This window comes from Salvelinus namaycush, chromosome 27 (assembly GCF_016432855.1).
Source record: "Salvelinus namaycush isolate Seneca chromosome 27, SaNama_1.0, whole genome shotgun sequence".
NCBI lineage: Eukaryota > Metazoa > Chordata > Actinopteri > Salmoniformes > Salmonidae > Salvelinus > Salvelinus namaycush.
The window spans coordinates 25,668,401-25,682,756 of NC_052333.1; the positions used below are offsets into that span (position 1 = coordinate 25,668,401).

Here is a 14,356-nt window from a genome sequence, read left to right on the forward strand (position 1 = left end):
ACTCAATTAGTATTTGGTAGCATTGCCTTTAAATTGTTCAACTTGGGTCAAATGTTTTGGGTAGCCTTCCACAAGCTTCCCACAATAAGTTGGGTGAATTTTGGCCCATTCCTCCTGACAGAGCTGGTGTAACGGAGTCAGATTTGTAGGCCTCCTTGCTCGCACACGCTTTTTCAGTTCTGCCCACAAATGTTCTATAGAATTGAGGACAGGGCTTTGTGATGGCCACTCCAATACCTTGACTTTGTTGTCCTTAAGCCATTTTGCCACAACTTTGGAAGTATGCTTGGGATCATTGTCCATTTGGAAGATCCATTTGCGGGCAAGCTTTAACTTCCTGGCTGATGTCTTAAGATGTTGCTTCAATATATCCACATCATTTTCCTCCTTCGTGATGCCATCTGTTTTGTGAAGTGCACCAGTCACTCCTGTAGCAAAGCACCCCCACAACTTTATACTGCCAACCCCGTGCTTCACTGTTGGGGGATGGTGTTCTTCGGTTTGCAAGCCTCCCCCTTTTCCCTCCATGGCCCAACAGTTCTATTTTTGTTTCATCAGACCAGAGGACTTTTCTCCAAAAAGTACAATCTTTGTCCCCATGTGCAGTTGCAAACCGTAGTCTGTCTTTTTTATGGCGGTTTTGGAGCAGTGGCTTCTTCCTCGCTGAGCAGCCTTTCAGGTTATGTCGATATAGGATTCGTTTTACTGTGGATATAGATACATTTGTACCTGTTTCCTCCAGCATCTTCACAAGGTCCTTTGCTGTTGTTCTGGGATTGATTTTCACTTTTCTCACCAAAGTACGTTCATCTCTAGCCGTCATACCTTCCTGAGCGGTATGACGGCTGCGTGTTCCCATGGTGTTTATACTTGCGTACTACTGTTTGTACAGATGAACGTGGTACCTTCAGGCGTTTGGAAATTGCTCCCAAGGTTGAATCAGACTTGTGGAGGTTTACATTTTTCTTTCTGAGGTCTTCTCTGATTTCTTTTGATTTTCCCATGAGGTCAAGCAAAGAGGCACTGAGTTTGAAGATAGGCCTTGAAATACATCCACAGGTACACCTGCAATTGACTCAAATTATGTCAATTAGCCTAACAGAAGCTTCTAAAGCCGTGACATAATTTTCTGGAATTTTCCAAGCTGTTTAAAGGCACAGTCAACTTCTGACCCACTGGAATTGTGATACATTGAAATAATCTGTCTGTAAACAATTGTTGGAAAAATGGCTTGTGTCATGCACAAAGTAGATGTCCCTAACCGACTTGCCAAAACTATAGTTTGTTGACAAGAAATTTGTGGAGTGGTTGAAAAACGAATTTTAATTACTCCAACCTAAGTGTATGTAAACTTCCGACTTCAATTGTACATGGGACAATGTAAAAATTCCAATAGCTCCAAATTTCCATAACTTAAAAGCCTTAAACCAACTAAGTTGGAGAAATTCCTATACACTTTTTGAAAGCATTTAATGATAACTAAAAGGTGTGCAACATGAAAATATTCTCATTACATTGTGTAATTTGACGGTCACTAACTAGCCCCGGAGATAGGCTATCTGAAGTCAAACCAACTCGACACGGTCGACACACCAGCCAGCAGAAGCTAATTGGCAAAATAATTTGGCTAACTCTTCCCACCTACGAACACACACAATAGACACCCACACAATGATGTGTATAAACCCTGGATGACTGACAGGAGGCGCTGTATTGTAGCCACCGCACAGCCAACTTGACAATCCTCCTCCATTGTAAAAAATATTTTAGAAGTTATAGAAATGCATTTCTTAATGTCTACATTTGTTTTTGACACATTCCTTCTATTACTGACACTTTGATGCATATGTTTTAATTATATTATGTGAGCTAAATATACAAATGTAACATTTTTATAAAGAAATATAACATTCCTTAGTGCTAATGTTACTGTCCCCACTACAACAAGCAATACTTGTAATTTTGTTCTTGAAACATTTAATTGAAATACTGTAGAATTCCATTCATTCCTATGAAGGACTGCTTCCACTGGAGAGTGCCAATATGGCCGACTGGTGCCTTCATAGCCTTTCAATGGTCAATACATAGCGTCAGCAATCCAGTGTTTATATATACAGTACCAGTCAAAAGTCTGGACACCTACTCATTCAAGGGATTTTATTTTTTACTATTGTCTACATTGTAGAATAATAGGTGACTACCACATGAAGCTGGTTGAGAGAATGCAAAGTGTGCAAAGCTGTCATCAAGGCAAAGGGTGGCTACTTTGAAGAATCTTAAATATAAAATATTTTTTGATTTGTTTAACACTTTTTTGGTTAGTACATGATCCCATGTGTTGTACTTTCATAGTTTTGTTGTCTTCACTATTGTTCTACAAAGAAAAACCCTTGAATGAGTAGGTGTGTCTGAACCTTTGACTGGAACTGTATATACAGTGCATTCGGAAAGTATTCAGTCCCCTTGACTGTTTCCGCATGCAAAGGGTGAACTTTGCATGCAACCTGTGTGTGAGAACTTCTATTGAAGCATGTTGTATGATATAGGACTATTCCAATACACATGTAAAAGAGCTAGATGTGATTGCATCTATCAGGCGTTTTAAAGACCTAACAAGCCACTTGTAACCTTAGCTTTTTTTTTATACAGACCGATAAACTGAGTGTGTCTGTGTGTGGAGGTCAATGCAGTATCTCTTGCTCCCTACCCCGGACAGCCCAATAAAAGTCACCGGTTTGTGTACTCTGAATCAGTGGGTGAGTGTAAAGTTGCCAACGGTCCAACCTTAAATCAATAAAAAGCCTATTTTATATTTGGAATGTTGACCAAGGTTTACTCGAATACATGTCGAACACTGTGTCACTTCAAACTGGGGATTACTGCCTAGTGATGGGAAGCCAAGCTCACAAATCATTCTAGATCTCTGTCCTCACAAGACCTAATGTTAATGGCTAATTTAAAGGGATATTCGGGATTTGGGCAATGAAGCCCTTTATCTACTTCCCCAGAATCCGATGAACTTTTGGATACCATATGTATGTCTCTGTTCAGTTTGAAGGAAGTTGCCAACTAGCGTTGGTGCAATTGCTAACTAGGGTTAGCGCAATGACTGGAAGTCTATGGGAACACCTGGCATGCTAGTTAGTATTGACTCACGTTCTTCTGATCATGTGTGAGGATAATGTTCTATACACTGATCTTTACAGGTAACTTACTGATCGTAACAGTTTGAGGGCTGATAGTTGTCTCCCGCTTCCCTTGAAAAACAAAATTCAAATGGTCAGATTAATACTGCCATTGAGAAAATTCAAAACAAACCGAGACATGATCTTTTTCAAGGACAGCCTCGCAAAAAGAAGCATTCTTGCGTTCTAACTACCCGCTATTCAAAGTGCTCTGAACAAATTAAGGGACTCGTTCACAAACATTGGCACATTCTAAGATCCGATGACCGTATCGGTAATGTGTTTTCGGACCCTCCCTTGGTCGTGTTCTCGCAGGTCAGATATCTCAGAGATCAATTGGTAAACTATGATTTACCACCCCAAGATATCCCTGCACAATGTCTATTTGCGCCCCTACTGGATGGAAACTACAAGTGTAATGGCTGTGCTCAATCCAATGGCACTTATAAATGTAGAGCCTTCAAACACCGCCAAACAGGGAAACCGATCCCAATCAAAGGTGTTATCATGTGCTCCACTAAGGCCGTTATTAATCTTATAACTTGTCCTTGTGGTAAAAATTATATGGGAAAACAAAGCGCAATTTAAAAGTATGAATCTCGGAGCATCGTAGCATCATTAGGTGCAAAAACTCGACTTACCCAGTTGCGGCCCTCTTTTTGGAAGCAAACCACTTCGTCCCTACGTTATATCGGCATCGAACACGTCACCCTCCTTAGAAGAGGGGGTGACCTCGACAATTTATTGTTAATACGTGAGGCTGCCTGGATCTTTAATTTAAAGACACTTGCTCCCTTCGGTCTCAACGTAGACTTTGATCTGAAGCCATTCTTGCAATTATTGTGATTTTGCTAGTGTAAATGTTTGTATGCCTATGTTGCCAAATTGTATCTATGATCGTATGCTATCCTTTCATGTTTGTGGTATGTTATTTTTATATCTGAGAATGAAACCAATGATATCAGGCCACACCCGGCCATGATTACAGACACCTGTGTTTGTCCTTTGACACTATATAAACTAGTCAACCTGTAATGTTTGTCATTATACCCTGATGAAGACAGCTTGTTTGTCGAAACGTAGGTTATTAAAATATTGCATCTGAGCTCCTAGAGTGTGGCTCTCTTAAAATGTCTCAACTATTGGCTCACGAAACTACCTCTTAACTTCCTTCATACTTGTCACAGATGCATAAAAAAAGTATACGTGTTCATATGACTCTGGAGAAAATCCCGAACTACCCATTTAATGGTTTCTTTCCTGACAGAATTGATTAATTAGTTCTTTGTGAGTGAATGATAGTGGATCGTTGTTTCCTGTCTGTAGGGCCTGGTCGTGTGAATTATGCTTGATTGTAATGAGTTTTTCTGGAATGTTAAGTGTCCTTTGGAAATAATTTGCTGTAGTAGGTGTTTCTCACTTACCTTTCTATTATAGATCAGTGAGAGTGACATTTAAGGCCAACGTGTTGATTGTGTAAGTCCATGACTGTTTTACAGTTCATTTGCTCGCGAGACCGGGGCGGCTACGGCGGTATTTTTAGGAAACTTGTCTGTCAGTTCATCTGCACTGACGGAATATAAATCCTGTTTGACAAGCTCCTAGGATGTGGGTGTATGAGAGTGTGTGGAAGAGGGAGTGTGTGTATTTGCAAAGCGATACCTGCCCCATTAGCCCGGGGGGTTGAAATTACGCTAACTATTCCCTCCCCCTTTTCACTGAACAATATCCTGCCCATGCTATCAATCCGGAAGTGAAAGCGGGAGAGACTCTGCCTGCCTGCTGCAAAACACACTGGGAGAACAGTTTAGACCACAACCTCTTCTTTTATGTCTGTTTCGAGAGGGATAGAGCGAGACCGAGATAGACAATGAAATGTAGGCTGGTGTATAAGGAGAGACCGGGAGAGAGAGAGAGGGAGGGACATGGAACTAGAATGAGCTAGAAAAGTGTGGTGACAGAGACTAGAGAGGGGCTACAGGGATAGATCCCGACTGAGAGGGAGACCGAAAGAGGGGGAGAGCAACGAGAGCCTCACTGGATCGGGCGGCTTCAGAGTTAACACTTGGTTGGCTGCTCCATGTGTAAAGCAATTAAGGGGGGACCGGGAGGCTTCCCTTCCCTGCGGGTCGGTGCTGCATCGCCGTGGCGGCATGGAATTGTTAATGAGCTTCCCGAGTGAGGGAGTGGGAGTGAGTGCTGCTGAGGGGCAAGGTCACGCTGTGCTCTGAGATAGTGAGCAAAACAGACAGAGAGATAAGTCTGTCAGAGGTGCACAGGATATTAAACCTAGGTCTCGCTTTATTTTACCCCCCTCAATCACTGCCAGGATTCAGGAATGCCTTTTTGTCCCAGGTACAACATGTGACTTTGGACTTTCTACCCCACAAAGGATTACTTTTCCCCTACACAAGGAGAAGCACGACCGGTATCTTTTCTTTTATGACTTGAAACTTTGTTTCAAGGGAGGACCTAGTTCTCAGTATTTACTTGGGACCTTTTATTGTCTCTTCAGCACGCTATGCGTGTGGATCTGATTCTGAGCTGAGACTCCAGTTTGTTTACCCAAGGCTCTGTGCCTGGCAGCTCTGTAGAGACTGTTGTTTAGAGCCCGGCTACGTAGTCGGGACTCATCTGCTTTCTGCTGCTCTTCCCTCTTGGGCTCTCCCCCTGCTTTGCTAGTCTCAGCTGAAGACTCCATCCATCGCAGCAGGTGCACTATAGATGCTGAAAGGATCACCGGAGAATTCATACAATCTGTGGAAATTTGTAGGGAAGTGAAGGCACCACAAGGATACACTAGTTGGTAATTGAAAACCCTTAAATTGTCTACCACAATGGATTCCTACCGCTCTTACTGGAATTCGAGCCACCAGGCAATGTGGGTGGAAGGGGACGATCAGGATGTGTACGAGGTGGAATCTCGCGTGCCCCTGCCCCGACCTTTCCCCCTCTCCAGCGTCCTCAATGAGAAAAACGCTGTGGTGGTACAGACGCAAATCTCGCACGTCAACCACAGGACCAATGGTCACCTCCTTAAGGTGATCTCTAAGATCTCCCTGCCCACGCCGCCCTATACAGTAAGTTTACGTTCAGCTGCTGACCTGCCATGTAACCTATATGGAACTGTATAACTAGTGAAGTAAATATGACTCAGTCTGGACAGTTACTCTTTCTCATTCATCTGAAAGTGTCTTTCATTTGGCTGACTTGATGTTCTAAACAGCTATTTTGCCCATTATTGTATACAGTTCATAACATGACCTACATACAACCCCTCCTATATAGGAGTCTACACTAATACGTTATACAGCTAACTTGCTTGACAGCAGTATTTTTGACTGGGCAACTTCTACAGTGAAAAGCACAGTGAGTAGCCTATACAGTCCAAGATAGGGCGGCGCACAATTGGCCCAGCGTCGTCCGGGTTTGGCCGGGGTAGGCCATTGTCAGCTGACTTGCCTAGTTAAAATAAAGGTTACACTCCCTACTCTGCTTTCATCTGAGCAGGTGATCATGTGACATGAGCAAAAAATTACTCCAAGATTTCGGTGTGGCACGTTCGCGTTGTCATAATGTTGCAGTATGACTTTTGCTGCTGTGGGAGATATGGAAGTCTCACGATGTAAAGCCAACTGCATGTGAATTGTGGTGCTTATACACTACATGACCAAAAGTATGTGGACACCTGCTCGTCGAACATCTCATTCCAAAATCATGGGCATTAATATGGAGTTGGTCCACCCTTTGCTGCTATAACCGCATCCACTCTTCTGGGAATTTTTTCCACTAGATGTTGGAACATTGCGGTGGGGACTTGCTTTCATTCAGCCACGAGCATTAGTGAGGTTGGGCACTGATGTTGGGCAATTAGGCCTGGCTCGCAGTCGGCATTCCAATTCATCCCAAAGATGTTCGATGGGGTTGAGGTCAAGGCTCTGTGCAAGCCAGTCAAGTTCTTCCACACCGATCTCTACAAACCATTTCTGTACGGACCTCACTTTGTGCATGGGGGCATTTCCTGGAACAGGAAAGGGCCTTCCACAAACTGTTGCCACCAAGTTGGAAGCATATAATTGTCTAGAATGTCAATGTATGCTGTAGCGTTAAGATTTCCCTGCACTGGAACAAAGGTGCCTAACCCGAACCATGAAAAACAGCCCCAGACAATTATTCCTCCTCCACCAAACTTTACAGTTGGCACAATGCATTGGGGCAGGTAGCATTCTCCTGGCATCTGCCAAACCCAGATTCGTCCGTCGGACTGCCAGATGGGGAAGCGTGATTCATCTCTCCAGAGAATGTTTCTCCACTGCTCCAGAGGCAAGCTTTACACCACTCCAGCCAATGCTTTGCATTGCGCATGGGGATCTTAGGCATGTGTGCGGCTGCTCGGCTATGGAAACCCATTTCATGAAGCTCCCGACGAACAGTTATTGTGTTGACGTTGCTTCCAGAGGCAGTTTGGAACTCGGTAGTGATGTTGCAACCGAAGACATGATTTTGGCAAGCTTCAGCACTCGTCGGTCCCTTTTCTGTGAGCTAGTGTGGTCTACCTCTTCACGGCTGAGCCGATGTTGGTCCTAGACGTTTCCACTTCACAATAACAGCACTTACAGTTGACCGGAGCAGCTCTAGCAGGGCAGATATTTGACAAACTGACTTGTTGGAAAGGTGGCATCCTATGACTGTGCCACTCCGAAAGTCACTGAGCTCTTCAGTGAGGCCAATGTTTGTCTATGTAGATTGCATGGCTGTGTGATTGATTTCTATACACCTGTCAGCAACTGCAGTGGCTAAAATTGCCGAAACCACTAATTTGAAGGGGTGTCCACATACGTGTGTGTATATATAGTGCAAGTCAGTGGTTTATTGCAGAAGAGCAATTCCATGCTAATTCAGCCAGGATAGAAGGCTTTTGTGAATGCCGTCACAGTGCAACGTCTACTAGACCTGTCTCATCTGTTTTTGACGTTAAAGGGCTAAGAATTAAATGGCAGGTCATACATGTTGTTAGTTCCTCGATGAATGTCAAACTGGGGGGTAGGTTTACTAATTTTAGCTATGCAGGTTCTGTATGTGAGTATTTGAAGCGAGTGAGAAAATATTTACTGTCATGATGTGCCACTGTACAACTCGAGACTTACCACTGAACTGTATACGGCTAAACTTCTCCACACCTCTTTGTGCATTGCCCTGTAGTTGTTTTTGGGTTTCCCTACTCATTTAAGCATAGCCACACAGGCTATGTGTGTTGTAAACCCACTGTTTCCCTCTGTGTATCTTATGTGCTAGTGTAGTTTTGTTCCACCCATTATCCTTAAGTGGGCCTACCGCTTTGATTGATTGGTCCTCATTTTTTACTTTCACTTTGGACACTAACTGGAAACCATGACTGGTGATCATAAATATTCCCATTATACCCACTGTCACAAGGCTCAGCATGTTGTCTGTAATGAGAGGTTATGTCTGTAAATGACAGCAGAGTATTCATTCATGACATGGGATATATTTAATAATATGCCATGTGCCATTTAGCAGATTATTTTATCCAAAGCAATTTACAGTGCACTGAATTCATCAATTTTTTTGTACATGTGATCCCAGGAGTAATCGAACCCACAACCCTGGTGTTAGTGCCACACTCTTACAAACTGAGTCAGTCTGTGTGGACCAACTTACTTTAAGGCTTTGTGTATCTCAATTTTTAATTCAGAATTATTCTCCACCTCAATTATTTCCTCAAATGCTCTTTGATCACTAAAGTAATTATCTTTGTCTCGCCACCTATCTTCCCATCCCTGATCAGCTGGAACATGCGCAGGTCACCCAGACGGAGCTGATGCGCGAGTCCTTCCACCACAACCAGGAGATTGGCGATCTTCTGCGGCGGCAGGAGGATCTGCAGGAAAGGCTGGGGGAGGAGGGGCGTGCCCGTGAGCAGCTGGCCCTGGAGCTCCACAGGGCAGAGGGTGAGTGGAGGGGTGGGGGGTGTTTGTGATGGGGTTGTTTTAAATTTGGGTGGGTGGGTGGAGGGCAGTGAAAGTGTGTTTGTGGGGGATGGTGTGTTTTGGTGAGTCAGATGGCTAGGGAATCTGTGGGTGAAAGGGAAAGTTAATATATGGAGAGTGTGTGAGGGTGGGTGAGTTTGTTCAATCCCCAAAAGTCCCCACAAGGATAGTAAAACAAGGAAAAAACATCTGTGATATGTCTTCATCTGACATGCGACTCACAGTAAAAAAAGAAAAAAAAGATTAAATACACACAGTCAAATGTAGCTGGACAAATAAGATAAAGATAGTAAATGTTGCTGCCTTTACATTTGGTTCGCTTTTGCTTTTTTTCTTGACTCACAAATAGGGTAGAAGGACATTGTCATTCACGGACTCGTACACAAACAAAACATCACCCAGATTTCACGTGACCTGCAGTATTAGCCTATATATTTCAACATGTATTTCAGGCACTTAAAAGCTTTCGAAGATGCCTCCAACCCACATGATCCTCCATTGTGTTTGCTCTTCCATCCACGTATTCAAACACGGTTAATGTCAAGCCGAAATGATGCCCTCATTTTGTCCTGTCTAATTCACTCTGTAATACCTAGCTCCTGGTGTGGTGTGGAAAACTGGTTTCAATGCAGATGGAGGAACAGGCTTGCTTTTGCTTGAATTCTGAAGATGTTCCATTCTGGCAGAAACCATTAGCCAGGCTCTGAGGCCACTCAAGTCTCTCAGGGGGAGTTAGGATGTATTTCTGTATTATGTTTGGCAGAGGATAGGTTTACAGTAGAGCATTAGAGAGAGACGTAGGCCTATAGGAAATGTAATGGCATCGTGATGCCATTGTGGACAATTGTAGCAAGAGGGGTGTGTTACAATTCTGAGCAAAGATTACCCATTTGGTAAGACAGTGTTGGCCTTTTATAAAATTGTCTTTAATGCAAGAAAGGTGATGTGTGTCTGGATGGTCAGCATTGTGGTTAGTTTGTTTTGCAGCCTGATTGATGGTGCTCTGTTTGCACCTAATTGTACTCAATATGTTTCCATGAGACAGAGACAACATAGATTCTCTCATGAGACTAGAAAAGGAAAGGGGATACCTAGTCAGTTGCACAACTGAATGCATTCAACCGAAATGTGTCTTCTGCGTTTAACCCAACCCCTCTGAATCAGAGATGCGGGGGGCTGCCTTAATCAACATCCACGTCATTGGCGCCCGGGGAGCAGTTGTAGCTGGGGGTTGACTGCCTTGCTCAAGGGCAGAACGCCAGATGTTTCCAAATTCCACCACTGGCTATGGGATTTGAACCTGTGACTTTTCGGTTTCTGGCCCAACACTCTTAACTGCTAGGCTACCTGCCGCCCCTAGAGCCTTGTGCTTTTCATTCTTAAGGGATTCCATGTCAAAGGTGAGAAAATGAGATTCGATCAGTCAAGGAAATAAGTGCTAAAAACATGTTGGCTCACTATTTAAAAAGAAGATGGAAAACAAGTTAGGATGACAAATAGCTGAGTTTTGGCGCCGGTACAGCCAACTAGCGCTACCTAGCAACAAAACAAATAATTATAATTTGAGTCAAAGTAATATATATCATCCAAAATAATATTGCGAAATGTGTGCTGATTAAATTTTTTCCCCCCATCACTATCCAGAGGGCAAAACTACCATTTCTAGTTGTAATGAGATCACGTCAACCAGTTTTGACTGTTGCTGTACCAGGTAGGAGGGTGAAGCCAGGAGGCCATCACAAGCTTCCAGTGTTAGGCTATATCAGACATAATCTGATATTATCAAGATGCTCATGACTGTGGCTTAATAAAATGACACGATACTTAAGACCAGAGCCATCTCATCAGTAGTCAAATATCACCTTTATTTTTGTCAGATTTATTATAAAATATAACTTCCTTGAGAGAGTGAATTGATGGTTGGTGGATTGATTCTGACAATCAACCTCTTATGACCATCGGAATGCAGATCCAAGAGTGCTGAGTTTCTGGTGAACGGCCAAGTTCTCATCTTGCCACGAGCAGCAGCATTCCAAGTTTCAGCGTATGAGTTAAGACATGATGAGTTATTGTTTGAACTACTCTGATGTGGTTTTAGTTCTGGTTGCTAGTATGGAGCATAGTTACAAGTGATCAATTAATATACTGTTGTTGTGCTCGTAAAACTTGACAATTTAACACGCAAACAACATTTGTAAAGATGACGCTAGCTAGGTTTCCATCCAATTGGCAACAGATTTTCATAAAAAATACATAAAAACAATATTCACATTTTCCCACCAGAGATGTTCCATCAAATTGAATTGTTGCGGATAAAAGGCTGTGCGTGATGAGGTAGTGGGCATAAAAATTACTTTTCCGGTTAAATTCCCATTTTACCGTAGCCTAATAAACAGCATACTTTCCCGAGTCGTAGTGGGAGGACCACACAACATATCGCTTGACTCAAAGTTTACTTCGATATGATTGTTATCATATCAATATTTGCTCAAAAGCAGTTCCCATTTCTCGCATAATGCATTTTACAGACACACAAAGATCCCACCTTGCCAGGCCGTCATTGTAAGTAAGAATGTGTTCTTAAATGACTCGCCTGGATTAAGGTTCAATGAAAAAAATAAACATTTGTATTTTGTTTTGTCAACATTTGTAAAGTTTACGGACAAATTTGTTGTTTCCATAAGGGCTGTTTATTCAATATGTACTTTACTCGCATAAAATGTTTGATGGAAACCTGGTTAGTGACAGCATTGAAATCTTAAAGGTAGGTCTATATATGAGTTGTATTTATTATGCAGAAGGCTTTCTTGGGAGTGGTCTAATCCACTGCAAATTAGGAATTTTGGGGATGTTACTAAGGTACATTCATTTGTTGTGAAAATGTGTTACCACTATAACGTGGGCTCGTATACTTTTGTAGTAATAACATCATTCACAAAGACACAAGGGTAGAGCCACCCATTCAAATGATTTGTTGAGTTTACAGTAAACAAAGAGATCAGAATGAGGCACATCAAGCTTAACACACATCAGCACAACAATGTTCTTGGAAGAACATCAGACAGTTATCTATGATTAAGCGTATTCACTTCACCTATTTAGTACATACTAGTACTAGATAGGATTTCATTAGTAATCTCTATCAGATCTTTGGGAACATTGCTAGTGTGCAGTCATGTCTTCCAAACAGATTTATCATCAGCTGAATCACATGCCAGTAGTGCATTTATCTAGTGACCTGTAACAAGGGTAATAATAGAATTTTTAAATGTGTTTGTTGGCAGCATAGCCCTCTATAGTACACTCTGTCAAGCAAAATGGGTCAGGACTTTCTGCCTGTGTGTGTGTGTTTGTTTGTTTGTCTGAATATTTGTTTGCGTTAGGGCTTGGCGATTATATCAAATTAATTTGATTAGTTCTAATTTATGTTTTAGCGTCTTGTTCCAAATGCCTGTATCGCAAGAATTGAGGTTTTACTTTTTTTTTTTTTAAGTTTCTATTTTTGAGTGTGTATTTTTGGTCTTGTCTCCTTCACTCCTTCTGTGTTGTGTGCACTGTGCACCTTCCCACGCGCACACAGACACCAAGCCCCTCCCCCTGCCACTCACAACAACAAGAGATTAAAGATAATTTCTTCCTCTGACAACAAGCAGTTTCAACTCGCTATTTGTAGTTGAGGTTTGGTCCGACATAATCGGTCATATGTACACCGAAACACTTTGAGACATTTTACTGTAATAGAGGAGAACTTACCCTTAATAACAATATCCTTTTTATGTCTCAACTCTAATGTTGAACAGTACAGACCCTACTGAGACAGGAGTATTAATGAACATGATTGTGGAAAATTCATGCTCAGTTTCTGTCACAAGCAGTTGTTTAGTTTGTGTTTTATAAATGTGCAATGAGAGAATCTTTTTCTTATTTGAACATGTTTTTACAAAAAATTATTAAACCATTATTTAACTAGGCAAGTCAGTTAAGAACAAATTCTTATTTACAATGACAGCCTACCAAAAGGCCTCTGCGGGGACGGGTCTGGGATTAAAAAAAATAAATAATAATAAATATAGGACAAAAAACACATCCCGACAAGAGACACCACAACACTACATTAAGAGAGACCTAAAACAACAACACAGCATGGCAGCAACACAACATGACAACAACATGGTAGCAACACAAAACATGGTACAAACATTATTGGGCACAGACAACAGCACAAAGAGCAAGAAGGCAGAGACAAAAATACATAATGTGAAGCAGCCACAACTGTCAGTAAGAGTGTCCATGATTGAGCCTTTGAATGAAGAGATGGAGATAAAATGGTCCAGTTTGAGTGTTTTTTGCAGCTCGTTCCAGTCACTAGCTGCAGCGAACTGAAAAGAGGAGCGACCCAGGGATATGTGTGCTTTGGGGATCTTTAACAGAATGTGACTGGTAGAATGGGTGTTGTATGTGGAGGATGAGGGCTGCAGTAGGTATCTCAGATAGATGGGGGGAGTGAGGCCTAACCAGTGGGTCTTGCGACGAGTATACAGAGATGGCCAGTTTACAGAGTAGTGTAGAGTGCAGTGATGTGTCCTATAAGGAGAATTGGTGCCAAATCTGACGTCCGAATGGTAAAGAACATCTAGCCACTCGAGAGCACCCTTACCTGCCGATCTATAAATTGTGTCTGTAATCTAGCATGAGTAAGATGGTCAACTGAATCAGGGTTAGTTTGGCAGCTGGGGTGAAAGAGGAGCGATTACGATAGAGGATACCAAGTCTAGATTTTAACCTCAGCCTGCAGCTTTGATATGTGCTGAGAGAAGGACAGTGTACCGTCTAGTCATACTCCCAAGTACTTGTATGCGGTGACTACCTCAAGCTCTAAACCCTCAGAGGTAGTAATCACACCAGTAAGGAGAGGGGCATTCTTCTTACCAAACCACATGACCTTTGTTTTGGAGGTGTTCAGAACAAGGTTAAGGGCAGAGAAAGCTTGTTGGACACTAAGAAAGCTTTGTTGTAGAGCGTTTAACACAAGATCCGGGGAGGGACCAGCTGAGTATAAGACTGTATCATCTGCATATAAATGGATGAGAGAGCTTTCTACTGCTTGAGCTATGTTGTTGATGTAAATTGAGAAGAGCGTGGGGCCTAGGATTGAGCCTG

The 14,356-nt window shown here is 42.4% G+C and overlaps 1 protein-coding gene across 1 annotated transcript in view; it reads left to right on the forward strand.

Moving 5' to 3' along the window:
• LOC120022203 (A-kinase anchor protein 9-like) overlaps nt 1-14,356 on the forward strand; it is a 138,930-nt gene that overhangs the window by 78,880 nt on the left and 45,694 nt on the right. The window contains exon 23 of the mRNA XM_038966076.1: nt 8,995-9,157. Coding sequence (XP_038822004.1) covers nt 8,995-9,157 — 163 coding nt within the window. The remainder of the gene's footprint in view (nt 1-8,994; nt 9,158-14,356) is intronic.